Source organism: Megalobrama amblycephala, linkage group LG6 (genome assembly GCF_018812025.1).
Source record: "Megalobrama amblycephala isolate DHTTF-2021 linkage group LG6, ASM1881202v1, whole genome shotgun sequence".
In the NCBI taxonomy this organism is placed as follows: Eukaryota; Metazoa; Chordata; class Actinopteri; order Cypriniformes; family Xenocyprididae; genus Megalobrama; species Megalobrama amblycephala.
The window spans coordinates 27,603,933-27,619,803 of NC_063049.1; the positions used below are offsets into that span (position 1 = coordinate 27,603,933).

The 15,871-nt window shown below is 39.4% G+C and overlaps 1 protein-coding gene across 11 annotated transcripts in view; it reads right to left on the reverse strand.

The window, feature by feature from the left end:
* Positions 1 to 15,871, reverse strand: part of stxbp5l (syntaxin binding protein 5L) — a 195,240-nt gene that overhangs the window by 82,790 nt on the left and 96,579 nt on the right. For all 11 annotated transcript variants that reach the window (XM_048193630.1, XM_048193626.1, XM_048193625.1 and 8 more), the window contains exon 5: positions 12,037 to 12,171. In XM_048193630.1, the coding sequence (XP_048049587.1) occupies positions 12,037 to 12,171 (135 nt within the window). The remainder of the gene's footprint in view (positions 1 to 12,036; positions 12,172 to 15,871) is intronic.

Consider the following 15,871-nt stretch of genomic DNA (forward strand, 5'->3'; position numbering starts at 1 on the left):
ATCCATGAGGGCATCCTACAGGCAAGTGCAGGGGTACGATGGTTAAACAACCAACCCTGCCAACCACAGAACAGCAGGTGGGGTCCCCAGTCATGTCAGTATGGTGAAGCAGCAGCTACCCTCATAAACCTTCAAGTCTCCTCTGTCCATAACATCAGAGAACTCATGTGCACAGACTCACACTTTGCCAGACCTTGTTTCACATGCCATCTTCTGGGCTGGAAACAAACTGGTTTCAAGACTGAATGCAACAAGCAGGTGAAACATCAACACATGTTCCAGACACGTGATCACCTCACCCAAGCACACGACATGATCGTTTACTGGGAAAAGGTGAAAAGATGCTTGAAGCAACCAGGGTGTGGCAAAGGCGTGAACGACCAAACTAATGCCCTTGCCAAGACTGGCACACTGCATAACAAGCTATGGTCACACCCACCCCATTCACCCACCCTTAGTGTGGCAACAACAACCCGCGGCCAGCGGACTGTTCCTGCAACATTTCCCGCCTTACTGCCACTGCCACTGCCACTGACAACCAAACTTGCCAACACTTCCAGGCGAAATGTTTTGCACCACCACTCATACCCCTCCAACCTCCCGTTCACGGCATCTGGTCCCACGACGGCCCCTGGCCACAAACGACTACATAAGACCAACCACATGCTACGTGTGGGAGTAAACTTTCTAATGTATGTCCCTGATGTCCTCACAGCCCCAAAGCTTGTACTGCCACAGGGCCAAAAGGGGGGTGAACGGATATACACCCACGACACACCATGTGCCAAACACCAGGGCACCAGAACTATTTATGAGACTTTGAAACAAGTGGCGTACTGGCCCAGCATGCAGGAAGATGTGGCAGAGTATGTCAGAGAATGTCAGGTTTGCTGTCAAGTCCAAACTGTAAACCCAAAGCACAGAGCTCCACTGCAACGCAGAGGAGTCACGTTTCCACGGTCAGTCGACCAGAAAGACTGGACTGTAAAACCTCCTCTGATGCTCATGGCCATCACAGACACCATACAGGAGTCAACTCAGGTGTTCCCCACGGAACTACTGATGGCACGGCAGGTGCCACTGCACCTGTACCAACCAGGAGACTCGAGTCTCATCACAGCCTGCTCCCCTCATCAGCATCGCAACAAGCTCCGCCTACAGCTGAGAGAACAACTCGCAACACAGAGCCAAACCCTGCAAACCACCTGCAAATCCCGGAAAGGTATTGTGGTGGTTCTCCGCACTCACAGTTTCCTGCTGATCCAAACGGCGAACTCAAGGAAGCAACTGTTTACAGTCCTCCAGAATGACTTTGCCCAAAATCAGCTGGTTATAGCTCTGTTGACAGACCTGCTGCGAGAAATTAGCTTCTCTATGGACAGAGTGGCTATGAATAGGATTCCTCAGTATCCTACACAAACTGTGCTGGACTTTGCTACTGGCAGACCCAAAGACACGGTCAATGTCAGGTGGCAGCAACGTAACACCCATGCCAAGAAACACACCTCAGATTGCGGTAGCCTACCACAACAGCAACCCACGGCTGTGCCTGGCTCCCCACTTTAGCAGGTGTAGTTTCACCAAAGACTTTCAGTACTTCTGCCCAAACCAGCTCTTCCTCAGAAACCACACTGAAGGAATGGGCCGGTTGCAGCCCATGACCAGCAACACACGCTGCCCTGCCAAGAGGCCAAGCCTCGCGCCCCAGTCAGCAGAGCACAAGCCGAGATTGTGGGTGATCAACTGCTCGTCCACACCCCCACTCATGCTGCCACCCTAACCTACCAATCAGCACAACACCGCCACTCGTGTCAGCCTGCCCAATCCAAGTAAGTGGATCCAGGTACCCCTGGGTTCCATCCTTCACCGCAGCCATCTGGCAGTGTACTGTCTCTCAAGCAAAGAGGACCAGTCAGAACTGGAAATCCCATCCTCCTCCAGGAATCACCATCACACCTTAGATCCAGGACTGGAACTGAGGATTGACAAAGGGAGGTCCCAGCTAAGTGACAGTACTCCCATCGATGCAGCCCTCCAAGCACTTTCACGACTGCCTGTCCTGACCAGCTCACCTAGAAGCCCAAGCTTGGACTGCTGCCAACACAGTCCGTTGCTTCTCCATGGCAATCAAGTACACACTCGCCCTGGGCCTGGCCTTCATCCTATCCCAAGGGATCAAAGGGATGCAAGAGTCCATGGAACAAGGTGCCTATCTGCCCCTCCTCAAGGACGAGTAGGAACCACCTGCTGCGTGACCATCCGGATCCATGTGCCATCGAACTTGGTTACCGTCCAACGAAGTCCGCACAGGGACTTTGTTGGCCGAAGGGGGGTCTGTAGCATATGCACATGTATCAGGACAATCAATAAACTTTGGAGTTTTCAGAATGCTTTTAACCTGATGAACTGTGTTCGTTAATCACTAAGTCGGCTCCGACCAGTCTGCAAAGATGAGCCCATTTGACATCTTTGTGGCCTGGGCGAGGTAAGACAGTGGACCCAATTTCCTAGCTTTTGGAACATCAAAGGATCAACCCCCGGTTGTGGGCAAGAAACTCAGCGCCAGAGACTGACCAGACAAATTCCACACACACACCCCACACACACACACAGACACACACACATATACAAACATGCCTAGAGATGGTATGTACAGTTATTCTCAAGATATGACTGTGCCAAAGTGTACCCGCTATATTTTAAGTGCATATATGCTTCCTAGTGTTTAGATTTTAGAGTTTAAATGACTGTAGCCATTCTAGTTTCATTCCTATTAATGTAATTTTGTCTGTAAACCATAACTTCTTCTACCATGTTTCGTTTATATGTCAAGTCTAGATTCTTTTGAAAGCTGTTCATCTGATTTATTCCATAATGTATGTCACACTGCTGACAAATGCATTGTACTATTTTTAATAGTACTTCGAAGGAAAATGAACACTAATCCAACCTTGTAAATCATGCAAATGAGTTTGCAAGACAAAAACAAAGGGAAAGCTTTCCCGCCAACTTTGCACCCATGTTATTGGCTACCCCACCTCAAGGAGGTGTGTCGGCTTATCTGTCATAAAAGCAAAGACGCACAATCTCTCCCGTGTTCTCTCCCGATCGTCTCACGAGCATCTCGTGCACGTTTTTCCCGGACCTCTCCGGTGACCACGCGCTGCCACCGCGCTCAGCTTCGGGATCGCCATCTTCCAGCGAAACTCACTCTCGTCCTCAGTTCAAACCTTCCCGCTGAACGGAGGAAGCCAACGAACTGCACCAGCGCTAACCTGAAATTCGACACACGCAACCAATGCAAGTATACTGCCGTTTCTCAATCTTAGATGATGAAACTGATTTCCGTGCTGGCTTAGGACTGGTTGTGAGTTTGCTACTTGCCTTCTCTCTTTCCTTCTCTACTTCTATTCTTGTACATAGGTGTGTATTTTCTTGTATATTTAGATGTATAACCTCTGTATTCGTAGTTTGCATATATTAAAACGTTATTCATGCTCGATTGTTCTGTTTGTTCTTTCAGCTGAAAACCCAAGTCACTTTAACGTTTTTCGATCGCTTTATGCTTTAGTTATTTTCATGGCCAGAAAATAACTCTGTTTATAATATTCTGTGAGGGACTTAGTTTGCTGGACAAACGAACAGTTTCTCTAGATAATTATTAAACCAGAACTAATCATATATGTAATTGATTATAATTCGTTGTAATTGATTCACAATATATGTTTAATTCCCCGTTGGGTTGATATATGAATCATAATTTATTCATAACCTTATGAATTATTATATTCATATTTCATCCATAAATTGATTAATAACTGTACGAACCGCTACATTCGTTACATATATTACAGATATGTGTGAGTGTGTGTATGTTTACAAAGGACAGAAAAGTAAATTGAGAACAGGAGGTCCCTGCTTATCAGCTGAAAAAGAAAATCAAGCCTCTTCTCCCTCACCGTTATCTTCCCTCGCTACCTGTGTGATCGCATAAGCCTTAGGCAACAACACACAGAGATGCATATGCAGCAGCTCATGGTGCAGATCAGAGCCGCGGTCTAGAGCAGGGCTGTCTTTCGCATCCTATTTGGTCATCAAATCCCAAAACACTCATTTATTGTTAACTCATCATTTGAAAGCAAACGTGAGGAGCATGCTAATGCTAGCTCACTAGCTGTGAGCGAGCTCTCTCTGTTTGAGTCCAACTTCAAAGGCTATGATAAGAGTCACAGAAGTGCTTTCAGTGCTTGCAATGGTTGCCGTGGCAATGGTGGAAGCAATCTCATTCAGGATAATAGCTTTGAATATTATGGTGAAGAACCGGAAATTGGTTGGTTGCAATTTGGTAAGCGTGATTTGAAAAGCTTGAGGGTACCGAAGGGTATTTTGTGCTGGATAGAAGTGTGTTTGTACAGCTTTTTTATACAAACAAGATTTGTGCTCTTGTGCATTTGATTTTTCTATCTATCTATAGGCCTGTTTAAACTGATAAATGAATCTATCAATCTATCTATCCGTCCGTCTGTCCATCCATCCATCCATCCATCCGTCTGTCTGTCTATTTGTAGGAGGATTAAATACATTATCATACTTTGAAATTCAAAATTTTTCTGTTATAATAGCTTCATGTGGGTTGACAAACCTAGTTAGCATCAGAACGCAAGGAAATTCTGGGAAATTAAAACCATTAAAAGCTTTAATAGGCTTGAGAGGCACTGACGCGTGTCTGAAATATCCCAAGAACCATTAGAAGCGAAGTTATGCAAAAACATCAGTCTTGTATAAAAAGATTTGAATATCGTAACAGACAATCCACATTTTAAAATGTGCGGCATGACCTAGAACATGAATTTTTTCTATGGCATTTCCAAAGATGTTGAAGTCTAAAACAGATTACTTGGAAATGTAGGCGTGACGTTAGCTTACTGCTGCGAGGCAGATCCATGGAGTACTGATTATGTTTAGGATCAGGGTTCCCAGCATGCACAGCAAGCCCTTTAGATATCTTCAGAACAGGCACAGAGGTTTAAGATAAACTGTTCAGAATCAAGACAAGCGCACACCACATGCAGCGATGTTCCTTATGGTTTGAAGAGCTGCACATTTGAAGGGTGTCGCACAAAAAAAAAGATGAAAAAACAAATCAGATGGCGCGAGCACTGCAGGCTGAAGGCAACTGATTTCAGTGTAGCACAGCGTGGAATTGTTGGAGGTTGTGAGGTTACAGGATCTCAGTTAATCCCTCACACCCAGTTGAATTCCTCTCAAGTTTTCATCTCCCTCACTTATTCATGTTTGAGACAAGAGGAAGAAAAACAAATCTCTGGATTCTCTTCCATCCTTGTACTTGATTTCCTTCAGAGGACGCCTGCTGTCGGCGCACAGGGGCAATGTTTATATTCATATTTATTTATTGAAATGAGCTTCACTTTGCCTCTGTAAAGGGGAATTCTCTCAATACCACGAGTGTGCATGCATTCATCTTCACCTATTTTCAAACATCACTGGAAAACAAAGGCTGCTTTCTTGTTTAAAAACTGACAGGTTTATAGAACACACAAATATAGCCATGAAAGCCATGGCAGAAAACACTATGTACGAACAGCTGGGCAATCAACATGCATTCCACAAAATAATGATGTGTGTCATGATACAGTCATGGTCAGTATTGACACCCTTAGTAATTATAATCAAAGATGGCTGTGAAAATAAATCTGCAATGTTTATCCTTTTTATCTTTCATTCAAAAAAATTGCAAAAATCTAAATTTTCATTGAAGTAAAACAATGTTTACATTTACATTACATTTACAGGCGCTCGATCATCCTAAAGGCCAGAACACACCAAGCTGACACCGACGAACTAGTGGCGATGAAAGCAGACTGCGGGGTTGGCTTACGTCGGCAGCGTCTGTGTCCAAAGTTGCCCTGACACACCAAACCGACGCTAAACAGCCGACGGCCAAGTAGCACGTAATTTCCGGAAGGCTGGAACACACCAAGCCAACGGTCGGCCATCTGGCAGTTTTTCTTCGTCGGCCGACTAAGTTTTCTCAGACCTCTTTTCGGCGCTCGTCTGTACGTCGGGCCATCTGATCATTCTGATTGGCTGTTCAAATACTGCCACCTGCTGGTTCGGAAAGGCATTTCATCTCACACAGGTGCAGAACTGACGTGCTGCTTGCCCGTCGACTGTCTAGCGTTGGTTTGGTGTGTCAGGGCAACTTTGGACACAGATGCTGCACAGATGCTGCAGATGCAGTCTGCTTTCGTCGCCACTAGTTCGTCGGCGTCGGCTTGGTGTGTTCTGGCCTTAACGGATCATGGGGAGGTTGGAAGGGACAGTTTGGTAGCTTCACGGTGGGGGTGCAGAACAATATAAAGGTGTAAATCACTGCTCTTTCATACAGAGGGTGTCAGAAAGCCTACCTGATGATGAGTGTTTTAACTTACAGAGCAGGCAAAGGCAAAATTCGTTACAGGATAAATAGCCGCTTTTCCACCGTTGGGCCGAACGGTTCTTAGAATGGTAAGGAACGGTTCCAGTTGTGTTTCCACTGGAGCCTGGTACAGCACGGCACGATTACAAACCATTCTCAGCCCGGAATTCTTGGCACGGTTGTCTAAGAAGAATCTGGTAGAATCCGTGAAGTCAACACACAGGATTGGTCACTTGTCTGTTGCCTGCAGTTTCTTTGTAGCTGGCTAAGCGCTCTATTTGAGTGACGTAAACACAAATTAATAGTAAAATTAAAAGAAATATCTAATCATCCGCCATAACGTGGTCGTTATTACATCTTATATCATAAGTAAACTGTTGCATTACTAAGGCAACGACTGGTGCTTTTATATTACATTCCAAAGAGCGGTGTTATCAGCCCCACAGTGGAAAATGAAACCGTACCAGCTGGACTGGATCGGCACAGAAGGTTACACAATGAGAGCCGTTTGGCCCGACGCTGGAAAAGTGGCTATTGTCTCGATGTGTCCAAATGTATCTTATTAAGTTATAAATATTGTAATGTATTTAAGGTTTTACATAAAAATGTTTAATCCACTGAAATGTTCAATACAATTTTAGAATGTTTGAGCAGTGTGTTATGATTGTCAACAATCTGGCATTATCTAAACATGAACTGTTGAGGAACGCATCTCTGCCAACTCTATAGAAACGAATGTGAGTGGAGCAAGGGATACAGAGCTCTTTTATTCGCAATCAACCTCTTTTTATTGTAAGGTGAATTCAACAAGGCATTCGGTTCCTTTAAAGGAACAAAGGTTAAATCATTTGTTACAGTTGGTTTTTGCAATTGGTGTGGATGACACGCTGTGGCATTATCTAAACATGAACTGTTGAGGAACGCATTTCTGCCAACTCTATAGAAACGAATGTGAATGGAACAAGGGATACAGAGCTCTTTTATTTGCAATCAACCTCTTTTTATTGTAAGGTGAATTCAACAAGGCATTCGGTTCCTTTAAAGTAACAAAGGTTAAATCATTTGTTACAGTTGGTTTTTGCAATTGGTGTGGATGACACGCTGTGGCATACACAGTACAGTATTATTAAATAGCCTACAACATAATATGAATTGTTTCTTCCCTGAAATGTTTCATTTCATTGACTACACGAGAGACCCAGGGCAAGTCAGCGAAAAACTTGCTGAAATAGATCCAGCACATCCGAGAGGCAAAGAAAAACTTGTTCTTAATTTGTTGTTGCGTTGTTTGGATGTTTTAATTGCACACAGCAACGCTGCAATTTCATTGCCAATACAAATGTAAAATGTCACAAGAATAAGATTCTGTATTCTTCATTTCACATCACACAGGGAATATTATACAAACCTGTAATAATAAATACTGTCCCGAGACTTTATGTAAATCTTGGCCAACATCAGTTAAGAGCAAATATTTACAATGTTAAGTATCAATTAAAAATAAACATATAACAAAGCTCTGAAAAGTGTTTCTAATCAATAAATGTACATTTCCAATTTTTTTTATTTGTGACAAATATTAAACTAGAGGCTAAAGTTTGTGAACAAGCTTTGTTGGCTTGAGATGCCTCAAGCCGGGACTCAAACTCGGATCGCCTGAAGCGCAGTTGCAGCATGTGTTGTAGCGCTGCCCACAAGGTTATTGTTTTATCACTCATAATACTCCCTTGTAAAGCCTTAAAAGGGGGCCAGATTCGGAACCTGATTTGCACGTTAGTGTTGTTGATTAAGTCAGTGCTGTTTCAACTGGCTTTAAACTGAATTAAATCATAGAGAGATTTGCAGCTTGTACCGGAGACCTCTACGCCAAACTCGAACACTTCTCACTGGCTGTTTAGTGGTCGTTTGATCTAGACACTCAGCAAGTAAACACATTTGTGAGCTTGTGAGTCACGCCCTGCACAGTGCGATCAAGCAGTGCTGTTTTGTTCTGCTTTTGAAACTATGAAACCTATTTATTTCAATGGCTTGTGCCATGCTAGGACGGTTTGTTGCTGCATCGTCCAAAGCGCACACGGCGTGGTCAAAGTTCAAAACAGTTCAACTTTCGCCGCTGCGCTCTGTGACGATTACCCACGCGGCCAATAGACACAGGCACGAAATGATTAGACGTATAGAACTCCCGCTAAGAGTTTTGAAAACTCGGTCTACTTTGCTCTGGCCATCGTAGGACAAATTGCTTTGTCTGGAGGGCTGCGATGAACCCAGCGGCGAGTGCAGCGCATTCCGCGCCCTGTGTGAAAGGGCCATTATGGCACAATTTTGACATTTACTGTTCTGTTTGAATTCATTCTAAACAACTAATGCTTACAGTGGCTTTTGATTACTACATGTGGTTATGTGAATGTGAATTTTAAAAATCTTATTGATTTTATTGACTGATTTTATTGTATTGATATTGACTTTTTTTTTTTTTTTTGTAATCTCCACATGGCACGGTTGACTGCTGCTCATGAAAACGAGCTTTGATATGTCCACTCCATAACGTGAAAATATATGGTTATAGCACCACTTAGCGCATTTCCCTGCATTTTCCTCCACATCCACGGTGGCAAAAAATGCATTCTTGTTGAGTACCATCTTTAGTGTCACAGGAGTGTAAATATGAGGAAACACAAAGGCCAAATTCCCTTAATCATCCATCAAAATGAGTAAAAGCAAAGAATATACTTCTGATGTGCAGAAAAAGATTGTTGAGCTTCACAAAATACAAAGCAGCTGTAAGAAAATAGCTAAAGAATTGGAAATTCCCATTTCCACCAATAGGGCAATAATTAGGATTACAGGAGAAGACTTTAAGAGGTTATCTTGGCAAAAGGGGTTGCAAAAAGTATTGAATAAAAGGGTGCAATTAATTGTGGCCAATGTGTATTAGAGAAAAACATGTATTTCATAATGAGATTTCCCCCCCTATTTTCAATTATTTTACTTCAATGAAAAGTTATATTTTTATGATTTTTTTTTTTGATAAAAGTTTAAAAGGATTAACAATGCATATTAATTTTCACAGGCTTCTTTGTTCATATTTTCTCAAAGGTGCCAAAAATTCTGACTGTATGAGTAATGCTCTGTTTTTTTTTTTTTTTTTTTTTTTTTTTGTGTGTGTTTTTTTATGGACTGAGATACATGAGATACAGTAAATTAAGCAATTATATATATATATATATATATTTTTTTTTTTTTTTTTTTTTTTCCCACTTAGCAAAGTACCAAAATGTACCATAGTAAGAGTAAGACCATGTTTTTTGGTTATGTACCATGGTAACATACAACAGTATTCTTCAGTATTCTTCAAAGGGTGCAGTAGAGCAGCAGCAATTTCCCAGCTCAAAGTATTCTGTAATGAGTCCACTTCAACTCGACTCCATATTTTCAATGTCCTACTTCTCAAGGTTGCAGTGCATTAGTAAAATGTTAATATTTCAAAAGAAGTTTGAAATTTTACATAGACTACATACAGTATGAGAGGAGAGACAAACGTTAATAAATTATATTAAAATCATTTATTAAAATGAATAAATTAAGATTTAAATAAATGATATAAGAAAAATAAAAACATTTATTTTTGATTATTTTTATAAAATTGTACTAATTTCACCTTTTTTCATTCTGACTGCTGATAGTAAGAAAATTAAAATAAACAAATAAATAAAGTATTTTTGGTTGTCTCATATTTCACCAATTTCATGATTCATTCTGACTGCTAATAGTCTATTACAACACAAGCATTATGGGATGATGATGACGTGTTATATTTGTTATGGAGCAGTGATCTTGGAGTAAGAGAAAACACCAACGCTTTACAAAAAACACTCCTTGCTCCTGGCAAAAACATACAACACTGCTCCCCACTTCCCCTCCACTCTGCACTCCTCACATGCTCTGCATTGGAGAATCAAGTACAGAAAAAATCATATGAATATAACATATGATTCTGGTAATAATTTTACCATACTAACAAAGGCCTTTAATCATATTAATAATATATGCTTAAATAACATTTTTAACCACCGCTGTAGCCTTTTTGTACTAATTCATATGTGATTAAACCACTTCTGTGCAGAATTATATAAAAACTTCAATAAAAGACAGAAAATTATGCATTTACCATCAAGCATCTTGAAATAGCCCTTCAGCATAATCAAACACAAGGATCAAGTTCTCTCACTTGAAAAACACAGATGTACTAGCACACACTCAATGTGCCACTGAGCTACTTGAGGAGGTAAGGGGATTGTGTAGTGGGTCGCAAGTAGGCAATAGAAGATCTGCATATCCTTCAGAAATGCATCCATGGTTACTACTAACGTTAATGTCTATCAGCAAAGATGCTGCCAAGAGCCTCTTGTGTAGAAGGAGACTTGATTGACACTTGCAAGTTATTTGCTTGTCAGATTATCACTCATGGGAGTCTCATGTTGGTGTTGACTTACACATTTATTCATGAAAAGAGCCATAGATGTGTGAAAACCAACCATTGTTTATGTGTTTCAGTGTGTCTACATTTGTAACTGTAGACAGACAGATAAAACGGAACCTCTGGGGTTTAAAAAGTTTAAATGTGATAACTTATTCATTCATCAGCAGGGATGTGGTTTACATTTGTTGTCTAAGTGGATTTTTTGACAGATCTGTTTAAGCTATACCCATCTTTGGATCTATGAAGAGTGAAAATGAGTTAAAATAATAAAAGTAGAAATGTGAAAGGAAGAAATGTGCCACTTTACTTTGAGGCAGTTCTTTGGAAAACAAGTACTGGTGCATGTAAGGTTTTTTTTTTAAGGATTTGTTCACAAAATATTGAAAATTCTGTCATTATTTAGCCTCATTTACTCACCCCGTCAATTCATTTGCAAATGACGTACATATGACTGTCTTTCTTTCACTGTAAACAAGGAGGAACTGATTTACAGTGAATGATGACTCAAGTTCAGTATTTGTCCTCACTCAAATTTATTATGATTCAAAAGAGTTGGAAATAAAGTTGAAAAAATAAATACAATAAAAAATGTATGAACTCTGGAAGGCATAATTCAATTGACAAGTAAAAAAAACAGAATAGATGAAATAGATGGTTAATGTATTTTCCAATTGCATTTATAATTTTTTCATTCTTTAACTCTCAATTTTTAGAGTATGACAGTCCCATTTGCTATTATGAAAAAGAGCACTAAATAATTCCTGCATTATATCTTCTTTGCTATTCCACAGAAGACATTCTTACAGGTTTTGGAACGACACGAGGGTGAGTAAATGATGACAGAATTCTCATTTTTGGATGAATTATTCCTTTGGGAGTATAATTGTGCTAACTCTCTAATATTCCTCCATGAAATCGCAGACTTACTTTTATAATTGCATTTATAATTGTTTCATATTCCAGATGACTTATTATCACATTGTCATCTTTATTAGATAGATACACATATTATTTGATAGCGTGGGCAGTCTGGCATTCAATTGATTAGCTCTTTATTAGTCATGTTACCTGCATTGACTTTTATATTAAAATAACTTTATATTTGTATTGTACTCACAGTTCTATGGCCTTGTTCCACATGATGACATATCCAGACAAAACAAAGGATTCGATGTTCACTATGTGCGTATTTCCGCGCTCTGTCCCCACATAAAGCCATTTACTTTGAAACGGAAGATGACAAAACGTGATCCTAAAAGAGAGATGGAAAAAGGAGGAATTATATTTGTGCAAGAGAAGAGATTACACAGGGTATGTCAGCATCATAATAAAGTGAGTAATTAATATCTCACTATGAAGAACCAGCAAGCCAATAATTAGCATTCTAACTAAAATGCATCACAGTTTTTATTCATATGCACAACAATCACATTTTAGCCAATTACAGTGCAATCACAATTTTCTTCAGAAAGCTGCAGATGTAATTACAAAACCCCATAAGAGTGTAATGCACTTTATTGTACATATATTCATTACCGTAATGTGGTTAGACAGTGAACCATGCAAAAAATAATGAGCCAAATTATATGTGTACAAGTTTAAAGTTCTGCTCAATCTCAAACATTTTTCAACATGTCCTACCTCATCTTTTGAGCTAAGGCCGTTAATTAAAATATGAATTACAATATGGCCTTGTGTGATTATTACAACTGGAAAAAGGCTTCAACTGAATTAAACAAATATATGGTCTGCAGGCACTGTAGGCTTCAAAGTGAAGGGGCAGTGCATTGTTTTGTCTCTCGACTATTACACAAGCACAGTTGAGCCTTATGATAGGATGTTTTCAAAATCATGTTCATTTCAATGGTCTCATAGAGCGTTTGCAATACTGGAATGCTGTGAAAGTAGAGGTGGTTGAAGTTTGCTTAAATATAAAATGCATGTGCAAAGTAGCCCAGGTAAACATTCATTAAACTGCAAACATTTGTTTTTGTAAGTTACTTCACAAACCTGACAGAGAGACGAGTTATGTGAAGAGAGGAAGGGTTGAGAAAAAAAAAGAAAAAAAAAAGCCTCAAGCACAGCTTAAAATGAATGAAATCTGAGTTTGAATTCTTTAAAGAGAACCTTTGGCAGAATGGAAAAATGTATGCCTTTATTCTTTTAGGTTTTATATGGAGCAGCACAATGAGATGCTTAACATTTATCACTGTTCAAACTAAAATCATAACATCAAACCGTGTTGAAAAAAACAGCATATGCTGGTTAGGTATGTTTTGAAGCATGGTAGCTTGTATATGCTGGTCCTTAGTTGGTCATGAGCTGGTTTAAGCTGGTCCTGAGCTGGTTATAAGCTGATCTGAGCTGGAGCTAGTTGCTTAGGACCAGCTTAAGACCCGAACTAGACCATCTTAAACCAGCTCAAGACCAGCTAAGAACACTCAAAAAAATGATTCTAGCTGCTTGTTCAGTTTATTTAAATAAAATAAGCTGAACCAACACAAATCTTTAGTTTTTTACTTAATTGGCATTTGCACTCAATTGTATTATGTTAAATGAAATTAAATTTGCAAAATGTTAGGTTAACCTAAACCATTTGTGTTGGGACGACATGAATCATTTATGTTGCATTGATTGAAACTGGGCAGTGGATTTCTAGTTCCCAGCATGCTTTGCGTAGGGAAAGATCAGGACAGTAAATTATGAACTTAAGTGCTGTTTAATGTGTTTTTAGTAAAGGGAAATACCTTTTAAAGTTTGATGTTCAGTTATATTTGACATTTAAAAGAGTTTGTTATGTCGATTTTTTTTGAGGTTACCATTATGCTGAAGTGTAGACCTTGTGGTTAGGCTATGGGTGGCTGCATGAAATAAATCTATGTTGTTCTCAACAAGCTTTAACTGTGCTAAAGCCAGTGATGAGAAGTTCTTTACCTGATCATTACTTGCATGCTATAAATGTTACTTAGCATATGAAAAGTGATATTTTAGTTTAGTTTTTATAGAAATATAAATAAATTAGTTTGAGGGCCAGCACATAATTTACACAGTCTACATATGGTCATCAGCTTTATCCCTCTCAATGGTCATGAAACATGTATGTCTGTGTACAACAGCTATTCACAACCTAAGCACAAGCGCACATCTTCACCATGATGGTAACAAAAAATTTTTTATATATATACGCTACAAACTCTTTTAAATGTTCAAAATAACTAAACATTAAACACTTAAACACTAACAGGTCTTTCCATTTCCTTAAAAGTGCAGAAAACTTGAGCAACACTGCACAAGGGCACCAGTCTGAATTGCATTAGCACTGGTTGGATCAACAAGAATGAATTATGTTCAGGAAACATTCACAGAATATGTCAAATGAAACTGGTGTGATCTCATTCAATTACCATGAATTTTACTCATCAGTACAATTAACCTAGCTTAAGTTCAAATAAATCAGTTCAACTGTGTGGAAATAGGTGTCATAATTGAATTAAGTTAGACCAACAAGTTATTTTTTTGAGTGAACCAGCTTAAACCAACTCAAACTAGCTGCCATGCTTCAAAACATATCTAACCACCATATGCTGTTTTTTTCAACAGGGAAGCTTTCAAACTACCAAATCTTTACTGTGTTAATTTACTATAGTTATTTTTTTGGTCCCACTTTATATTAAGTGGCCTTAACTACTATGTACTTACATTTAAATTAATCATTTGATACAATGCACTTATTGTGTACATACATGTTTTTACATTGTACTTATATTTTAAAAACACCTGCATGTGATTACATCTGTAATTAATTTCTGTAATTACATTTATAATTACACTGTTGACCCATCCCTTACAAATTACCCCTACCCTTAAACCTACCCATACCAAACCTGTCCCTAACCTTACCCGTATCCACCTCAATAGCAGCAAAAGTGTTTTACAATACAATATGAACACAATAAGTACATTGTACTTATTTTTTGATGTAAGTACATAGTAGTTAAGGCCACCTAATATAAAGTGGGACCATTTTTTTTAAATTATGTGTTAAAAAATGTAATTACTCATGGCAATACCACAAGAAATATGCCTTGCTGAAGCACATTTAAACATCTTTTCAAAAGATGTAATATAAGTCTAAGGTTTCCCCTGAATGTGTCTGTGAAGTTTCAGCTCAAAATACCCCATAGATTTTATTTAATTAATTTTTTTAACTGTCTATTTTGGGGCATCATTAACTATGCAACGATTCAGGCTGCGCGGCCCCTTTAAATCTCTCGCTCCCTGCCCTCCCGAACTCTCGACTATAAGTGCAGTTATACAGTACATAAACAAAGTTCACACAGCTTATATAACCCTCAAATGGATCTTTACAAGATGTTCGTCATTCATGCTGCATGCATGCATCGATTCCTGTGAGTATAGTATTTATTTGGATGTTTACATTTGATTCTGAATGAGTTTGAGGCTAATGCTACACTGTTGGAGAGATTTACAAAGAATGAAGTTGTGTTTATGCATTATACAGACTGCAAGTGTTTAAAAATGAAAATAGCGACGGCTCTTGTCTCCGCAAATACAGTAATAAACGATGGTAACTTTAACCACATTTAACAGTACATAAGCGACATGCTAATGAAACATTTAGAAAGACAATTTACAAATATCACTAAAAATATCATGATATCATGGATCATGTCAGTTATTATCGCTCCATCTGCCATTTTTCGCTATTGTCCTTGCTTGCTTACCTAGGCTGATGATTCAGCTGTGCACAGATCCAGACGTTAATACTGGCTGCCCTTGTGTAATGCCTTGAACATGAGCTGGCATATGCAAATATTGGGGTCATACATATTAATGATCCTGACTGTTACGTAACAGTCGGTGTTATGTTGAGATTCGCCTGTTCTTCGGAGGTCTTTTAAACAAATGAGATTTATATAAGAAGGAGGAAG